Here is a 19,942-nt window from a genome sequence, read left to right on the forward strand (position 1 = left end):
GAGAGTAAAGTTCCTGGATCAGGCGACTGCTGCCTTCCTCACTTCTGGGAGGTCTCTACAGGGCCACCAGATTCAATTTGCTTGCTTATATTTTGCAGCTGGATTTATAACAATCTTAAACTATTTTTTGTGTTTTCCTTTGCTTCCTTCTCTACCAATTGGCCACACTATTATTGTCCTAAGTGCTTGTCATTTGGGACCTGACAGTGTGTGATGTCCACAGGACTTCTCTTTGAACAAGCATTAAGGTCAGAGGTTCCCCCTGCAGGGTAACAACAGAGTATTTGTGGGTCTACGTAGTGTTCATAGAGCTCATGCCCACTTGACAGCCAATGGAGGAGACTCTGTAATCAGCACTCTGGCTGAAGGCTGTCAGGAGGGCAAGGAGAAGGGGAGGGGTTTGTCTCCTGACCCACGGTCCAGGTATGCTAGGCACAGCATTGTCCCCAGGGAGACTGTCACACCTACTGAAGAGAACTGTCAGTGTGCTAAAGGAAAACAATATTCTCATCTGGGGAGTCATCTCTCTAAACTGATTTTATAGCTCTAAATGTTTGCAGAGCTGGAAACTGGGAAGTGCCCACTTTTAAACAGTGTGCATTTTTGCATCTAAAGGTAGTAGCTGGGCAGTGGTGATGCATGCCTTTAATTCCAGCACTCAGGAGGTAGAGGCAGGCAGATCTCTGTGAAAGTTCAAGGCCAGTCTGGTCTATAAAGTGAGTTTCAGGACAGCCAGAGCTGTTACACAGAGAAACCCTGTCTTGAAAAAAATCTAAATAAACAAATAAATAGAAAGGAAGGAAGGAAAAAAGAACTTTTGTTCAATACATTTTCAGGCGAATATCCAAGGAACGAGTATCATTATTAAACTTTAAAGATTGTTAAGTAGAGGCTGGGAACATGACTCAGGGGTAAGGCTGTTTGCTATGCAAACATGAGGAACTGAGTTCACCCACGTTAAAAACTGAGAGCAGCTAGGCTGTCTGTAGCCCCGCCATTGCAGAGACAAGCTAATTCCGGATCTCATTGGCCACCTAGTTCTGCCAAAGCATCAAGCTTCTGGTCCTGTGTGAGACCCCGTCTTCAAGGAATGAAGGAAAAGAGCAGGAGACACCTGGCACCCTCCACCAGCCTCTGCTTATGCACGTGTGGGTGTGTTTACTGCCACACCCACAGCTATGCAGCACACACAATGTTTCTAAGTTGTTAAACATGCTGTGGAGTGTTAAGATTATCTAGAAATGTGGGAAAGATATTGTACATGCGGCACCTTTTTGTGTTAAGAGTTGAATAGTTGATTTGAAGTGGGCTGTCCAGAGCTCGGCAAGCACCACACTAAGTACATTGAGCATGATGTTTAATCCATATTCCAACTTTGCAGATGCCTTTTGTGTACATGGAAAAGTCCAGAAAGAAATAGTTGTAGAGGTAGAATAGTAAAGATTCCTCCTCAAGAAAATTTATGGGACATTTTGGGTCTAAATAATCAGAACCTGTTGGAAGGGAATTAGAAACTGACCAAAGTGCTGTCCTTGCTCCCAAGATCTCCTGTCATTCCCCCTCGTTCTTTTACAGTGGCTGGGCATCCCAGCTTATCCTGTGTGCTGTATTGCTGACCTGCACCCCACCTCCACCCAGGGTTCCCAGGGTAGGCAGACTCTCTTGTCTCTGAACTCATGTATGTGTTCATGTATACACAGATCAGCCTACCAGATGTTCATGCCTCCAACAGATGTTGACAGAGCAGCCACCAGCACTGCCCGCTGTGGGGGTGCTGAGATGACTGGATACGAGCTCAAAATCTCTTCTTCTCTGGAGAAATTTTTAAAAAGGAAACCGTAAGCTAAAGTTAACAAAATACAGGAAAAAGACATCACAGGGGATGCTGGCGTGGGGCTGAGCTGGGCCGAGGAGACAGACCAAGCAAAGAGCAGCCCAGACAATACTGAAGGAGAGGAAGCCATCTCTGCCATTTTTTCCTTTTGGGGACAGAGGACTGTGGTTCCAAGAAGCAAAGTCGGGGGTCTTGTCCATCAGGGACACAACAGCACGCTGGACATCATGCAGCTCTCTGAACCTTAACCTGTTTCAGCAGGTTCCTCCATGGATAAAGCCTTTCACTCCATCATGGTTCCTATTTTTTAAAAGAATTATAACCCTCATGCACACATGTGTGTGTGCTTACTGTAGCACAGGTATGGGGGTCAGCAGACAATGAGAATTGGTTCTCTCTTTCCATCATGCAGATTCTGGGGAGTCAAGCTCAAGCCCTCGAGCTTGGCACCAAGTGCCTTTTCCTGCTGGGCTCTCTCGCTGGCCCGAATGGCTCCTTTCAATAGACCGATTAACTTTAAAACTGAAGAGTCAAATTTATGTGTACAGAGTGACATTCTGACCTGTGCAGACACAGCGGGGTTCTGACCGACACTCAGCAGCAAGGCAGAGTCAAATCTGTGTGTACAGAGTGACATTCTAACCTACAGTGGGGTTCTGACCAACACTCAAAAGCAAGGCTTTTGGCTAGAAGTTGTTTTCATTTGAAGGTGGCTCCTTCAGTTTCAAAGTATAGAATACAATGTGTTATTAACTATGTCTCATGGCAAATCTCTGGATCAAACAAGCTTAGGTCTCATCTAACACATTCTCTCTCTCTCTCTCTCTCTCTCTCTCTCTCTCTCTCTCTCTCTCTCTCTCTCTGCCCTTTGTTTTTTAATTGATTTTTATTGAGCTCTACATTTTTCTCTGCTCCCCTCCCTGCCTCTCGCCTCCCTGCTTCAACCCTCCCCCATGCTCCCAATTTACTCAGGAGATCTTGTCTTTTTCTACTTCCCATGTAGATTAGACCTATGTAAGTCTCATTTAGTGTCCTCATTGTTGTCTATGTTCTCTGGAATTGTGGTTTGTAGGCAGTTAACACGTATTCTTAACAAAGCCGTTCCAATCTCCCTCCCACACTCTTTAACCTGGCCAGTCTCTGGTTACCAGCTCTGTGTCTTTGAGTTTAAGTTTGGATTCCACATGTGAATGAGGTTTGGTGGTAATTGTCTTTCTATGCTTGGCTTATTTCATTTGGCAGGATGTCCTCCATTTTTCCCAAAGTGAACAAATTGCCTTCCCTTTTAAGACTGAATAGTGTTTTACTGTATACACACATCACATTTCATGCTGTAAGTAAGCTAGCTGCAAGTGAACACAAGAGTAAAGGTTCTCATTGATACACTAACATCATCACCATTAGAAACACCCTGGAAGATGCAGGAATGGAATTTGGGTCTCATCTTTGCTACCCCTTTGCCCGTTTTTAAATTTTGTTTAAAATTAGTTGCTGATCTGCTAGAGTTCTGAACGTACTTTGGACTTTAACCAGAACTATTTTCTGTTCTGTTGCTTGTCTCTTTCTTTGCTCTGTTTTTTGTTTGATTGTTTGCTTGCTTGCTTGCTTGCTTGTTTTCTGAGACAAATTTTCTCTGTGTAGCCCTGGATGTCCTGGGACTCAATCTGTGTAGATGACTTGGCTTTATCCATCTCTATGAGAAGGTCTAGTTTGTAACACCGTTTATTAAATGGTCTCTGTCTTAGGGTTTCTATTACTGCGAAAAAAAAAAAAATCAAGTTTGGGAGGAAAGCGTTTATTTGGCTTACACTTTATATATTGCTTTTCATCGTTAAAGAGAGTCAGAATGGGAACTCAATCAGGGTAGGATCCTGGAGGCAGGAGCTGAGGCCTTGGAGAGTGCTTGCTCCTCAGGGTTTGCTTAGCCTGCTTTCTTGGAGAATGCAAGACCACCAGCCACAATGGACTGCCCCCCCTCATCCATCACTACTTAATAAAACATCCTACAGCCAGCTCATATGGAGGCTGTATTATTTCAACTGAGGTTCCCTCCTTTCAGATAATTCCAGTTTGTGTGCCAAGTTGACATAAGACCAGTCAGCACTAATTTGCCCTCTTTGTGTCAATGCATCCCTGGCAAAAAATGAAAGAGTGAATGTGGGGCTTTATTTCTGTGCTCTCCCTTCTGTTCCGTTGATTCATATGTTTGTTTTAATGACAATTCCATGTTGTTTTGATTGCCAATGCTTTTTAATATGATGTAAAATCAGGTAGCATACTACTTCTAGATTGCTTTGGCTGCTAAGGATCTTTTGTGGTTCCATATAAAACTTTTTTCCCTTAAATTTTACTGATTGACTGTGCATGTATGTGCCTGTGTGCCACAACAGCCCTTGTGTGAAGGGCAGAGAAAAACTCAAGGGAGTCAGTTCTCACGTTTTACCATGTGTTTCCAGGAACTGAGACCAGGTCATTGGGTTTGACAGTAGGCACCCATACCCACTGAGCCATCTTGCCAGCCCTGCATATATACTATATTTCTGTGAAGAGTGACTTGGGATTTTGAATCTGTGGATCACTTTTGGAAATATGAATATTTTTATAATATTAATTATTCTAATTCACAAATAGACAATGTGATACTACTTACAATTGTCTTCTATTTCTGTTTTATAATTTGCAAACAAATATAGTTTATATTTGTTTTATGTATTGCAGGGCATTTACTTCCTTGGCTGAATTTATTCCCATGTATTTTATTGCTTTGTAGTCATTATAAATTAGATTGTTTCCTCGGTTTCTTTTGGATAGTTTATTGTTAGCACACAGAAATAGTAGTATTGTTTGTTCTGGTGTGTGTGTGTGTGTGTCCTGAGGTTGACTGAATTTGTCAGTTTTAACTGTCTTTTCATGGAGTCAGGTATTCTTTATTGCATCATGCCCACACCACACAGACTACATAATATCCTGTCTTATTTTGATGCCCCTCAACGTTTTTTCCTTTCATAACTTCTCTGGCAGGAGCTTCCAGCATTATGTTCAATAGATGTGGTGAGACAGAGTACCTTAACTTGTTCCTAGTTTCAGAGAAAAACTTCCAGTTCCAACTCTCAGTGCCAATACAGCCCTCACTGTGTTGAGAGCCCTTCCATATTTAATCCATTGAGAGTTTCATTATTAAAAAGTGTGAAATTTTATCTTGTTTTCCCCTCCTGTTATCTACTGATATCCCAGTGAAGTCGTTGCCCTTAATTCCATTTGTGTGGTCTCATGTTGATTGACCTGCATGTGTTGAACTACCCTTGCAAACTGAGGAAAGCTCCTACTTTGTTATGATGAGTGACCCTTCAATGTCCTGCTGCGTTTGATCGGTCAGTATTTTGGGAAGTATGTTTGTGCCTATGATCATCAAAGAATTTGACTTGTAGTTTCACTTCCTGGCAGTGTCCTTGTCTGGCTTTGATGTCAGGATAATGCTGGCCTCCTGTAAAGGGTTTGGAAGCACCCCCTTTTCGGTTTTTTGAAGAGTTTGAGAGGATTGATGTACTGGGTCATCGTTAAATGTCTGGTAGAAGTCAGGGTGGCACCATCTGGCCCTGGGCTTGTGTTTGATGATGGACTTTTTATTACTGATTCAGCCTCTTTTTGTAGCTGGTCTGTTTGGGTCTCTGTTTCTTCATGATTTTGTCTTGGCAGGTTGTGAGAATGTATGGTGTTCTTCTAGGACCTCCCAGTTTGTGTAGGAGGATTGTTCATCTGAGGAACAGTTCTCCATCCTGTGGTATTAGAATTTCTCTTCCTTCACACATGATCTTATTTGAATCTCTCTCTGTCTCTCTGTCTCTCTGTCTCTCTGTCTCTCTGTCTCTCTCTCTAAATCTAGTGTCAGTCATGCCAATTTTGCTGATCTTCTTTCATAAAATAGGTCTTTACTCCATTGATCTTTCTGTCACTCCCTGGTCTTCTCTATCTTACATACTTCTGCTCAGATGTGTCTTATTTCTTTCCTTCTCCTGCCTCAGGCTTAGTATTTTCTCCTTTTAATGGTTCTCTGATGTGAGTGTAAGGGTGTTTACAAGAGTGTTCCTCTTCTCTGATGTGGGTGTTTATTGCTGTAAACACCTCTTTTAAAATTACTTTTGCTGGATTCCATACATTTTAGTATCTTTTTGTTTTGATTGATTGATTGGTTGATTGAAGCAGTCACAATCCATAGCACAGACGGTCGTGTAACTCACAGCAATTCTCTTGCCTCAGCCTCCCTTGTTCTAATGTTACTGGAGTCATAATGTCCTACTAAGATACTTTAGATTTTTTTCTTTGATCCCCTGATAGCTCATGACCTTGTTGTTTAGCTTCTATGTGTTTCCACAGCTTCTGAAATTTCTTATTTCTTATTTCACCATCATGTTTTCAGAAAGCATTTTAAACATTTTTAAAAGATTGAAATTTTTTTTTAGCCAGTGTAACAGCACACACCTTTAATCCTAGCACTCAGGAAACAGACAGGTGAATCTCTGTGTGTTTGGAGCCAGTCAGGTATACATAGTGAGTTCCAGAACAGCCAGAGCTGCGTAGTGAGACCCTGTATCAAAAGCAAACGAACAAGCAAATAAATAAATAAATAAATAAATAAATAAATAAATAAATAAATAAAACAAGACAGGTGCTGGTGGCTCACACCTTTAATCCCAGCATTTGGGAGGCAGATCTTTGAGTTCAAGGCCAGCCTGGTCTACAGAGCCAGTTCCAGAATAGGCAAAGCTACACACAGAAACCCTATCTTGAGAAAACAAAACAACAATAACAAAACCCCCAAACCAAAACCAAAATTAATACTAATACTTGTTAGGGTCCTGAAGAAGTCCCATAAAAGACCACCATCCATGTATGCAATCAGCAAGAGTGTGTGTTATCTTGAGAAATATTCCAGCATGCTGGGGTCAACCGTTTTACACAAAGACAAAATGGGCACAGCCAAAGGGAGGTCCTAAGGAAGTTAGGTCATTTTATCTATAATTGGCTTAAGCAAATGGCAATCATATTAGTAGGTTCTAATTGGCTGGAGCTGATGAGGACTACAGTTTTCCTTTTTTTTTTTAGCAGCCCTAGTAAAGTCCCAGGCTTTGTTCTTATTTGATTATCATCTTGAGCTACTTATGATTTAGACTGCCAGGCCTCCCCATCCTTGCTGTTGGGGATTGGAGATTGATTGTCCTTGGTTTGTGGCTTTTCCTCAGAAACTGCTTGCTCAGTTCCAAAAAGCAGAGACCAAGGCCTAGTTCTTAACTGGGTTATTAGACCAGGCTGTCATGATATTTGTCTGACCCTCTCAATGCTAATGAATAAATATATAAATAAAACAAAACGAATTTTATGTGTGTGGGTATTTTGCCTTTGTAAATATCTATGCACCATGTGGGTACAGTACCTGTAGAGACAGAAAAGGGCATTGGAACTGGAATTACAGACAGTTGTTAGCTGCCATGTGGGTGCTGGGAATTGAACCTGGCTCTCTGCAAAAGCAGTCAGTACCATTAACTACCGAGCCAGCTCTTAATCCCAAGGAAACATTTCGATATTCTTTCAATCCTAGGTTTGCTGAGTCTTGTTTTATTCCTTAATACAAGCTCTTCATTAAAGAATGTTCTAGTCACTTCTTGGTGTTTTGGCAAAGGTCAAATATAGAAAATACTCTCTGTAAGCTGGAGAGAAGCTTGTATTCTGTTGCTGTTGGGTGGACATGCTATGTACATCTCCTAGGATCACACGGCCTGAAGTGTAATTTGTCTTCTTTGACCTGAAGGCTTGTGTCCACCAGTGTTCATTATGTTGTGAGTTAGCAGCTAAGGGCAGCAATCCTAAGACCTCTGAAATGGGTACCCATGCTCACGATCCCAGGCTGTAACCAGAAGACCAAACCAGGTTACATCAGCCATGCATCTTGAGATGCATTCTCAGGACCTAAACACAACTGCCCACTTGGCTTCTAGAGTTTGACCTACCACACTGGGAGGTGGTCCTGGAACAGAGCTGTTGACGCTGGTGGCCACACAGCAATCACCTCTGAGAAACAACTGTGATTATCCTGTTCTTGTCTTACAGCCCCAGCCCCCAAAAGGCAAAAATGTGACCACTGGGCCCCGTGTCCTCCTGACACCTATGCCTACCGACTGCTCAGTGGTGGTGGCCGGGACAAGTATGCCAAGATCTGCTTTGAGGATGAGCTGTAAGTACCATATGTAAGAGGAAGAGTGTCTGCTTGGCTGTGTCCCTTCTCTTTCCTCTGAGGCTGCACTTGATGTTCCTAACCTCTGACCAGGCTGAAAATCAGGTGTGGGAATAAAAATACCCACTGTGCCCCTGGGGAAGGGTAATAGGTGTCTCTGAGGGCTGTTTGTGTTCTTCGTAGGATTTTCATGATCTCTTCTGATGGTAGTTCCATGTAATTCACCAGGGAAGCCCCAGGCTTGGACTTTTCTTTATGAAAAGACTTTAACAACAAATACAGTAACTTAGTGGCAGCACAGGGTTTTACAAGTCACCTCTTCTGGACAGGGTCCTAGCAGTTTTGAGCACACTTCTGCTTAGTAGCCGGGTGATGTTCATCTTCACAGATGAAGCCTGCACATCTCTAGAGAGATAGTTCCTTTCGTGGGGTGCAAGGTGGAACCTCAGACCTGGGTCTCGATGTGTTCCGTGCTTTTCAGATTGCTTTTAAGACATTTTTTACTTATCTCTGGCCTCTGCATTTGTACCCTGGTGTGTCCTGCTTTGTCTTATTTAGATGTTTTTGGGCTTCTTAAATAAGTGTAATTCAAAATCCTTCATTGTGTTGGATAAATTTCCTGTTTCTTTCACCCATTGCTGTGATGAAATACTTGAACAAAAGCAACTTATGTGAGAAAGGTTTATGTTGGTGCAGTTTGAGGGCACGGTGCAGTGTGGCAGAAAGTCAAAGGATCAGGGTCCCCGAGCAGCACGTTCCATTCTGTCAGTCAGAGAGCAGATAATGCGGCTGCTCAGGTGGCTTCCTGCTTTTTGTTGAATCCCACTGTAGATGGAATTTTCTGTCCCACCCAGGCCCCAAAATACACAGAGGCTTTTATATTAATTATAAACTGTTTGGCCTATTGTTCAGGCTTATTACTAACTAGCTCTTACAACTTAAATTAACCTATAATTCTTATCTCTGTCTAGCCACGTGGCTTGGTACCTTTTCTCAATGAGACATTTTCATCTTGCTTCCTCTGTGTCTGGCTGGTGACTGCATCTCTGCCTTTCCTCTTTCCAGAATTCTCCTACTCTGGTTGCCCCGCCAATACTCCCTGCCTGACTACTGGCCAGTCAGTGTTTTATTAAGCCAATACTAGTGACAGATCTTTACAGTGTATAAGAGCATTGTCCCACAGCAGCCCACAGACTCCTTTCTGTTTGTCACATCTCTCTCTATGCTTTACTGTGGACAGAATGGTTTCCTGTCACCATTGGTCTCTTTTGCTATGTCTAATCTGTCTGAAAACACTGACTACTGGCTTTAGATTATTATGTCATTTTAGTTTTTAAGCTCTTTCTTTTTCCCAAGAGAGCCTGCCAATTTTTTTTGACTTCTGATTGAAAATTTCTATTTTTTTCTATGCTTTTTGCAAGTGTTAAGTACTATTATCTTGAAGTTCAGTTGGCTAGCTGACTGGAGCCTGTGAGTATGCCAATGTTGTTTGCTGTGTTCTGCTGGATCCTTTGGCTCTTGCTTTTGTTGACTTTGTTCTTCATGTGTCAAGCTTCTTCTGACAGTGTGCTAGGCATTACATCTGAGAATTTCTTTATAAAAAGCAGCGAGACACACATTAATCAGTTTTCCATCACATAATGAATACCAGAATGTGGATGACTTGTGTAGAAAAGAATTCTGTCTCATAACTCAAGAGGGCCAAGAACATGGCCCTGCCTCCTAGCCAGTGGCTTCACAATAGATGCAGAGGTTGCATGATCAGAAGCAAGCTAGAGGCAGTCAGCAACCAGGTTTGCCCTTTTACAATAAATTGTTCTTTGGGGGAATTAACATACTTGAAGAACGCTTGTCCCTCCCTCCTCCAGCATCTCAGCATCACCATGCTGGGACCAAACTCCCAACACAGGAACTGGCAGGGAGCATTGCCCAGTCACAGCTGAAGACCAGCAAGGTGGGAATTTTGTCTTCTTTTCTCATTTGCTGTTCCCAGGACCTGGAGCTATTGGCAGATCAGGGTGACCCAAACACATTTTAAATGTCATCATTTTCTCGGTTACCTAGTTCAACAAAATCCTGGCTAACAGCCACAAATTCTGGTTTTTATCTTCTTTCTTCAACCCTTCATGACTCGAATGCAGTAAAGCTCTGAGAGATTTGATGTGGCCCTCGATTTGCCTTCAGACTTTTGTCCCTAAGGCCCCCATGGTTGTCAAAGTGCTCTTGTCTTCTTCAGGTTCTGTTGAGCTGTGCATGTTCCTGCCAGGGCAAAGCTCTCCTTCAAGGGTTCCTGCCCTTGCAGGAATGTTAGACTTACCCCGGCAGTGCAAGACAGGGTTTCTCTGGGTAATGGCCCTGTTTGTCCTTGAACTCACTTTGTAGACCAAGCTGGCCTTGAACACACAGAAATCCACCTGCCTCTGCTGGAATTCAAGGCCTGTGCCACCGCCACCTCCCAGCAAATCCTTTTGAAATGTTTTCCTCCTCATCTCCTGTTTCCTGTGGGGGTTGTGGCTACCCAGTTTTTTACTATTGAGAATAGAAGTCCTTCCTTGCCTCTTTTTGGGCACTTGTGGACTATTCTCTATCTAACACCAAGACAGCACTAGGCCTCGTGGATCCTCCAGGCCTTCAGTTAAACATGGCAGAGGCAGAATATTAAAGCGCCTGTTGCCCACCGTATAGCTCTGACATGAAAGGCAAGGTCCAGATTCTTTTTATTATACTGAGAGTCATTGATGCTAACCTCGGCAAAGGTCCAGAATATGCGCATAATTGTAAACACACAACACATGTGGACACCTGCACATGTGCGAACAGACACGATGCATGTATGCGTACATGCAGAAATATGCACACATACAGCTTGTATCTACCACACACATACAAAACTAACGAACATGTGCATACATATGGATACATGCAGACATACCATACTAACGTCCGGCTGCTCATCACTACCTTTAACTCCAGCTCCAGGGTATCCTAGACCATCTTCTGACACCTTCAACCACTGCAATATAAAGTGCTTATTACGGAGATACTCTGGATTCTACTTGGTGGGTGGTGCAGGCAAAGCCTGTGGGTCTCAAGGGAGAAGGAAACAGAAACCTGAGGAATCCCAGCTTGGAATGGAGCTGCCATCCTCCCTCAAGTCTGTGAGACCAGGGAAGAATTGGTGAATAGCCTTCCTGTCTGGATTATAAAATGAAATGCAGCTTAGAGGCAACCAGGAACTGGATCTGAATCCCGTAGGTGTGTAGAGCAAAGGTGGAGTAATTTGGGGGAGTACTCTGGAGAGAGTTACCGATGTCCTGAGCACAGAAGGCCTGCTGACCAGGGCTGCTGTTGAGGGAGGACTTCTCTCCCAGCTTATGTAGGAACTCTTTGACTGACTCTCACTCTCTTTTTAGGCTCTTAGGAGAGAAGACGGGGAACGTGGCAAGAGGGATAAATATTGCTGTCGTCAACTGTAAGTGGCACATGTTTCTTAGAAATTCCCTCAAAGCCTGAAATAGGATTTCTGTAGAGACCATGATGTTTCTTCTTTTAAAAGTCTGTGTGTGTGTGTGTGAGAGAGAGAGAGAGAGGGAGAGAGAGAGAGAGAATAGAATTTCTACAGAGACCTGATGTTTCTCTTTTAAAAGTCTCTCTCTGTGTGTGTGTGTGCATGTGTATGTGTATGTAATAAGATTTCCATAGAGACCTGATGTTTCTCTTTTAAAAGTCAATGTGTGGGGGCTGGAGAGATGGCTCAGTGGTTAAGAGCACTGTCTGCTCTTCTGGAGGTCCTGAGTTCAATTCCCGGCAACCACATGGTGGCTCACAACCATCTGTAATGGGGTCTGGTGCCCTCTTCTGGCCTGCAGACATATATACAGACAGAATATTGTATACATAATAAATAAATAAATTTAAAAAAAAAGTCAATGTGTGTATGTGGTGTGTATGTGTGTGTAATAGGATTTCCATAGAGACTTTGATGTTTCTCTTTTAAAAGTCTCTGTGTGTGTGTGTGTGTAATAGGATTTTCACAGAGACCTGATGTTTCTTCTTTTAAAAGTCGTGTGTGTGTGTGTGTATGTGTGTATAATAGGATTTCTGTAGAGACCTGATGTTTCTTCTTTTAAAAGTCGTGTGTGTGTGTGTGTGTGTGTGTGTGTGTGTGTGTGTGCGCGCGCACGCGCGCGTGTGCTTGTGTATGTTAGGATTTCCATAGAGACCCTGATGTTTCTTCTTTTAAAAGTCTGTGCGTGTATGTGGTGTGTATGTGTGTATAATAGGATTTCCGTAGAGACCTGATGTTTCTTCTTTTAAAAGTCAGTGTGTGTGTGACATAAATGCACCCACACTCGTATGAGTGTGGGCACACGAGTATCACAGTGTATGTAGAGGTTAGAGAACAACCTCAGATGTTAAGCCCTTACCCTTTCTTTGAGATCTCTCCTTTGGGTCTCTGTTTTGTCACTGTGCACACCAGACTAGCGGGCCCATGATTCTCCACCTCATCTCCACACGATACACAGGTTTGTGACAGCTTTACATGAGTTCTTGGAATTCGGACTCAGTTCCTCATATGTTGTAGGCAAGACAATTGTTCCTGACTGCTCAGCCCAGAAATAATGACACAGAAACTATATTATTTCAAACTCTGCTTGGCCAATGACTCTAGAGTATTTCATGCTAACTCATATCCTAAAGTAACCCATCTCCATTAATCTTGTATCGCCACATGGCTGTGGCTTACTGGGTAAAGTTCCGGCGTCTGTCTTCAGTGGGGACTACATGGCTTCTCCCTGACTTTGCCCTTTTTTCTCCCAGAATTCAGTTTCGTTTTTACCCCCATGTAGCTCTACTCTACCCTAAGGCCTAAGACAGTTTCTTAATTAACCAATGGTATTTATAGCATACAGAGGGGAATCCCACATCACTCATGCTTGCAAGACAAGCATTTATCCACGGAGCCATCTCCCCAGGTCAATACCATGGTTTTTCAACATGTTGCTCATATCTATGTCTATACTGTAATGAGTTCTAAAATGATACAATTATTTAAAACTCTTACTTTACAAGGCATTTATGGTCCAAAAACAACAAAATAACCCAAAACCAAATTTAAAAGAGACTTTGTAATTGAGGAAGGGCAGGTGGAGAGGACATAGTGAAGCTTAGATCCACACAGATGCTGGCCCTGGTTCCCTTTGCTCTTGGCTTCTGGGGACCGGGTTAAGGGTAACAATACTGACCAGTACTATATGATTGTTGTGGGCCATGGGAACCTGTGCAGGTGCATCAGCCTCCTCTGGTCAGATAGCCCCTCAGGACACATAGTGGGAAGTGGAAAGGTCTAGGGTCCTCTGATGGTTCAGAGGGGAAGAAGAGGAGCATTGAGCTCCTGAGATTGACACAGAACAGAGTCCTAGAGAAGTGGCCAGGCACCTCTCCCCTGATGGAGGCACTCCTTGGAGACCAGCCTATTGCTGCAAGCTTCCCTGGGAGAAGTAAAAGGAACTTTTATTCACCCCAAATAGGGAAGGAGCAGATGGGCTGGATAAGGAGTTCAATAGGTCTAGTCTGGTGACATAAATGAATTTATTAGCGTTGTTCACTAGAGCCTGGATGTCTCACCGACGGCCTTGCCACAGCCACTTCCCAGTCCTCTGCCTGCCAAGGATTCCCAGGCTACAGAGTTAAGCAAACCTGGTTCAGAGCGCCACCTCGTGTTGAAGAGGCAGCGGTGATTTCAGGCCAAGCTCAAGGGCCCTATCTCGGTGTATGTACTCTGACCTTGCTCTTACCAGAGGAAAGGTGGCTTGTAGCCCATGGAAAGGACAGCCTGTTTTGCTGCAGGTTGGCACATGAGTGACAATAAGATGTAGTCACTCTGGCCAGGATTCAGAAGAATCATGCCACCACACAGCCCCTTTCCAGGCTGGGGACCACTCTGGTCCTATTTCTCCCAGAGTCACTTGGTGCTAGGACTGCCAGTGGACCTTGAGCTTTCTCCTAAAACCATTTCTTCTGCTTTCAGATGAGACTGGGAAGGTGATAGCAACAAAGTTCTTTGACATGTATGAAGGTGGTAAGAAAACTTGTCTGGTTAAAATTAAGACTAAACTATGTAGAACCCATAGAGAAACAGAAACAGAGAGGGTTTTTGTTTGTTTGTTTGTTCGTTTTGCCTGTTTTTATTGTCTGTAGATTCTGTTGCATTTCTGAGCACCATGCTCCACGACATCAGTTTTGGGGACTGACCTCTTGTCTCTAATAGCAGCGGTGGTTGCTGGGTGCTTGCAAAAGCTGGGGTTGGTGGCAGGTTTGGCTAAGTACAGCTTTAGGGTTTAATTTACTCAGGCCTTTCCACTCTGTATGGCTTGCCTTGTTTCTATCTTTGGATTTATGTTTGCTATACCCTGAGTATCTGTTGCAAGTTGTTGATGTCCCCAGGGCTTCTCCAAGTTAGCTTCCCATGGAACCCCTAATATCACTCCTAAGGAAGCAGCCAAACATGATTGTGCCCGCGAGACCAGTCTTGGAAGCTGGGGATTGAGAATGGGTAGATAGCAGAGGGGGAAGGAATTCCACAGCCAGGATGTGAACCTCATCCTCTGAAAAGATTCTGAACTACTGTCTGACTTTGACCCTACAGATAACTCAGAGCCAATGGCCGAGTTCATTCAGAGTGCCCCTTCGAAGTCCCTGCTGTTCATGGTGACCCATGATGATGGGAGCTCCCGGTGAGTGGATGCAGTTATTCCCATGTGACAAGAGCATCCAGTCAGGAGGAGGGCAAAGGCCCCTGGGTCCAAGGGACGAAATGGCCATGACAAATGCCAGAAACCACTCCCACATCAGCAGTAGGACACATTTCTATTCATGCGTACGCACGCGCGCACACACATGCATACACATGCTGTGCAAACACTTTCATTCACATGCTCACACTCAGTGTCTATGTGCACACACACAATTGTTCACTAGGAGTACTTATGTAAGCCGTTGACTCTCCAAGGGCATCCCACTAGTTCAGAGAACATGTATAGATGTAGAACTCCTTGCTTAGGACGTGAACTTGTTTAGGAGCCCCCGGGCCTCTTGTCCCTCTCCTTCTGCACCATTCCCCTGCTCTCTCAGCTAACCTTTTGGAGCATGGAAAAGGAAACTTTTGCTATTTGCTTTCATCTTCCAGCGACTTGTTCTGGCCTTGCTGTGTGGAAGCAGGAGAGCCATGGGAATGGGAATGATGCTGGCTGAGTGGGAGGATATGACAGAATAGTGAAACATTGTGATCTTTCACAACTGTACTGGGCTCCAAGTGAAGTGCAAAAGGCTCCCAGATGTGGCCATTGTAACATGAAGGGGCCTAGGCCTGTTTGTTTGTTGGTTTCTGTCCCACCCGGTACCCCTCAGCTGGCAAGCCCCAAAGAAATAACACAGAGATCTTTTTAAGTTATAAAGCTGATTGGCCCATTAGTTCTAACCTCTCACTGGCAACTCTCACATCTTAATTAACCCATTTTTCTGATCTATGTTAGCCATGTGGCTCAGTACCTTTTTTCAATGGGGCAGATCACATCCTGCTGCTTCAGTGATCTGGGCAGGAATGGGAGGAATCAACTTCCTCCTTCCCAGAGTTCTCCTGTTCTCATTATATCATTTCTACTTCCTGTCTGGTTTTCCCACCTTTACCTCCTGCCTGGCCAATCAGCACTTATTTAAAACATGATTGACAGAATACAGACAATTCTCCCGCACCAGGCCATGTGACCACTAGTAGGGTCACATGGTCCACTGGCACATGTCGTCCTAGAGGTGAAACCTGGGCTGTAGGGAGTTAGGCCAGTTTCACTTCCATTCAAGACAAGCAGTGGGGCACAGCCAGGACAGCCAGATAGCCCGCACACACACACAGCTTTTTCACTCACACACACTTATACACACATTCTCTCACTCACACCTACACTTACATATACACACCCTCACACAACACTTACACGCTCACACACACAAACCCCTCCACAGCAGGCCTTCTCATGCTTTCTCTTTTGCCCCAGATTAAAGGCTCAAGCAAAGGATGTTATAGAAGCTCTTGGAAGCAAAGAAATCAAGAACATGAAATTCAGGTCAAGCTGGGTGTTTGTTGCAGCAAAGGGTTTTGAGCTCCCTTCAGAAATCGAGAGAGAAAAAGTGAGTGTCTTTCCCCATTTATTTTTTTCAGACAGGGCTCTGGTGTGTGAAGGGTGTCCCTTCAGTGGTCACTCCCACACAGAGCACTGGTCAGCCACTCCCTTTATTTCCATCCCATCTTCTGGTTTCATTACAGACCGCAAATTGGTTCCAGTTACTGGTGGTGACTGTTCTGTTTGGGCAGGAGGCTAGCCTTCTTTAGTCCCTTCCCTGGAGATTGCAATCACAGCATGGATAGGGGCTGAGGGGATTGCCTGAGGTGCTTATATATGAACTACTTGCAATACAGTAGGTGCCAAATAGGCCCTGGACAGGAAGACTTTGACTGGTTGCCTTCCTTGGAGGAGTCAGCTGTGGCTTGATGCGTAGTTCATCAAAGAAAAGAGCCAAGTAGGGAAGTGAGTGATGTTCTGACTGAGCGCCTTGTCTCCTGTGAACACCCCGGCTGATGGGTGGTGCTACATAGCCGTGTGGGGTCGATGCCTCTGGGAACCACCACACTGACGGTTTTCAACACCAACTTGGTGTGACTCGAGTCTGAAGTCTATGGCCATACCACCTTGAACACGCCTGATCTCGTCTGCAGAGACTGAACCATGAAGGCCCCCAACTCTGATAAGGCCATCTTTCCACTTAGCTAGGATTCTAAGAGGGCAGAGCTTCCCCTATCTCCATGGTCACACCAAGTCACATCTGATTCAGCTTGAGGCTTTGCTCCCACTGCCTGGAATCATGGTTTAAAGAAGACAGTGACAACCAGAAGCAGCTGGGCCTCCTTTTGGAGCATGGCCTCTCCTGGGAGAAGGGGATGACATCCAGGCCACTGTTATTAGCTCCAGAGATCTTGGAACTTATGGGATGCCCCCTGCTCTGAAGCTGAGGAACCTGGAGGCCATGGATGGTTAAAGTGTGTTTTCGCTGTGACTCCATTAGCCTGCACACAAAAAGACAGCCCTGCAGAGAAGACACTTCTTACCCTGCTGTGTCTGAAGACGTACAGGCAGTAGAGGCCTCACAATCACCTTCAAAGGGAGAAAACTCTGCCTGGCAGCTCCCTAGACCCACAGGGGTTGAGGGGAGACAGGCATGAGACAAGGGACAAGGCAGGCCTCGGGGCTAGGTTTGTTGGGGACACGTGGTTTTGAACAGGCTGTGGTTTTCCTGTCAGTCCATCCTTTGATAACAGCAGCTGTGGGGTGGGGAGGCACCTTGCTTGCCTTGGATTCTGGTGCCCACTTTGAGAGTGTGAACTCAGGATTCCCTTCACCCCAAATGACCCATAGCACAGATAGATATCTCCTTGGGTTGTGTGGCCTTTGGCAAGCTACTTCACCTCTCTGTGCCTCTGATCCTCACCAGTGGAAAGGTGATAAAGACACACAAAAGCAGGCTCCTAATTTCAAAACCTACTCCAAAGCTGCAGCCATCAGAACAGCATGGCACTAGGAGGACAGATGTAGACTGGGTGAAGAGAGCTAGGGTTCCCTCATACCTGCCCAGATGATTTTACCTAGTGAGCCAAGACCATCTCCTCAGGGGTGAATAGTTTCGTCAATAAAGTGTTCAGGGAAAACCAAATTTCACATAGGGATAAAATGGATTTGTATCCGCAACACAGCAATATACAACAATGCAGGACTAACCAACTACCTAAATGTGGCAGAGATAAAATTGTCAAGGTCTCTCAGGACAGAAACATAGGCAGAAATCTGTCTTGATATCCTGAGCTTAGCAGGTGCTTCTGGAGGAACGCAGAGTTGGAACAAAGGGAAAGATAAATGTTCTGTTTCAAAATACAAAGTTTTCTGTTCCAAAGGACACATGAAGAAAGAAAGAAGCGAGGCAGGGTGGCACATGCCTGTAATGTCAGTGGGAGGTAGAGGTAGGACAGTCATGAGTTCAAGGCTATTCTTGGCTACCTGTGAGTTCAAGGCCAGCCTGGTCCTCTCAAACAACAACAATAAATTGAGGAGAAGACCCACAGAACAATTTTAAGAGAAAATGTTTGCAAACAACAGACTTGTGTCCAAAGTATATAAAGAACTCTTACAAGTTAATGATTAAAAAGATAACCCATTGAAAAATGGCCAAAACCTTGGAAAAGATGCTTCTTCAAAGAGTATGTGCACACGGACTGGTAATACACGTGAGGAAAGATGCTTAGTAGCCCGAGGCATCAGATCATGGTGAGATGGAGCCTCAAGCTCACTGTGGTGGTTGTAATCATAACTTGCAGCAAGACAGGTAAGTGTTGAAGGGAGTATAGAAAAATTAGAATTTTCACAAGGCTGGGAGAGATGCAAAATGATGGAGACTCCTTGAGGAACATTCTGGCAGTTTCTTCAAAATGAAAGAGACAGTCTAGGAAGCTTCTTGAAGGGTGAAAGTAAGCGTTCACTCAGAAACTAGGGCACAGCTTTACACAGAGTGCTCTTCCTCCCAGCAAGAGGTCAGTGTCAACATGAGTAGTCATAGAAGGAAGCGCTCTTCAGCCATGTGCAGAACTGAAACTTTGACATAAGCAATTTTCCTAAGAATGTTATGGTGAGTAACACAAAAATCAAAAATTACACATTGTATGATTCCATTGTTATACAGAATTTCTAGAATAAGCAGATCCAAAGGGACAGGAAGTAGGTTAGTGGCTGCTTGGGGTGGGGAAGGATATCAGGACTGCTGCAGAGTATGTGACTCCTCATTCCAGTGATGAGAATGTTTTATTGACTGTAGTGACAGTTGCACACTGGGAATGTGCTAAAAACGGTTGAGTTGCTGAAACTCAACTTCAGCAGGTGAGTTTCATGGTATGTGAATTACATCTCTGTGATGCTGTGGTGTGAGAAAAGGCGCTAGGCTGTGAAGGAATTGAAAATACAGAGTCATAAATCCCGCTCCAGTGCGAACGCATACTTGCTGAGCAACAAGCACTAATGCACCCTGAAAACTGCATGTGTGGAGTCTGGAGTCCACAGACCTGGTCTCACCGGGGACAGGTATACCGATGAGCTGTCCCTACAGCAACACTCACCACATGCACATTTAAGAGGATCAAAATGAAATAGAATCTGCAGCCCAGTTCATATTTCAGTAGCTGCTTCTTCCAAGCTCTTAGCCACTCTGCTAAGCCCTGCTGTAGACTGTAGATGGGCCTCATCCTTTGGGAAAGTTCTAGAGCTGCATTTAAATATTATTGAGAGACACACTGAGGCTGGGGTGTAGTAGTTTAGACCTATAATCTCAGTACTTGGAAGGCAGAGGCAGGGGGATCACTGTGAGCTTCAGACTAACCTGGACTATAGAATAAGACCCCATTATCCAAAGAAACTGACAAAACAATAGAAGGAAGGGAAGAGAAAGGGATGGAAGGAGGGAAGCCAGGCAGTAAGTAAAGAAGAAATGACAGAAAGAATTTATGGAAGAAAGAAGGAGTGGGGACATTGAGAAGAGTTCTAACCTCAACCTCAGTTCGAGAAAATGCCACTATGAGACTTCTGTTCACATGCTTTGCTCACAATAGACATAGATACAGTAGTTTTTGATGGTCTTAGAGGATAAATGGCACTCTTTTCTTCCCCTCACATAGATCAACCACTCGGATCAATCCAAGAACAGATACTCGGGCTGGCCAGCAGAGATCCAGATTGAAGGATGCATACCCAAAGGGCTGGGATAGCCATGTTTGGACCTCAATA

The 19,942-nt window shown here is 44.3% G+C and overlaps 1 protein-coding gene across 2 annotated transcripts in view; it reads left to right on the forward strand.

Annotated features, from left to right (window-relative positions):
* Positions 1 to 19,942, forward strand: part of Fam3b (FAM3 metabolism regulating signaling molecule B) — a 34,138-nt gene extending 14,196 nt beyond the window's left edge. For both annotated transcript variants that reach the window (XM_038346657.1, XM_038346656.1), the window contains exons 3-8: positions 7,940 to 8,063; positions 11,477 to 11,535; positions 14,095 to 14,145; positions 14,713 to 14,800; positions 16,118 to 16,250; positions 19,834 to 19,942. In XM_038346657.1, the coding sequence (XP_038202585.1) occupies positions 7,940 to 8,063; positions 11,477 to 11,535; positions 14,095 to 14,145; positions 14,713 to 14,800; positions 16,118 to 16,250; positions 19,834 to 19,923 (545 nt within the window). In that variant the 3' untranslated portion in view covers positions 19,924 to 19,942. The remainder of the gene's footprint in view (positions 1 to 7,939; positions 8,064 to 11,476; positions 11,536 to 14,094; positions 14,146 to 14,712; positions 14,801 to 16,117; positions 16,251 to 19,833) is intronic.

This window comes from Arvicola amphibius, chromosome 10 (assembly GCF_903992535.2).
Source record: "Arvicola amphibius chromosome 10, mArvAmp1.2, whole genome shotgun sequence".
Taxonomy (NCBI): domain Eukaryota; kingdom Metazoa; phylum Chordata; class Mammalia; order Rodentia; family Cricetidae; genus Arvicola; species Arvicola amphibius.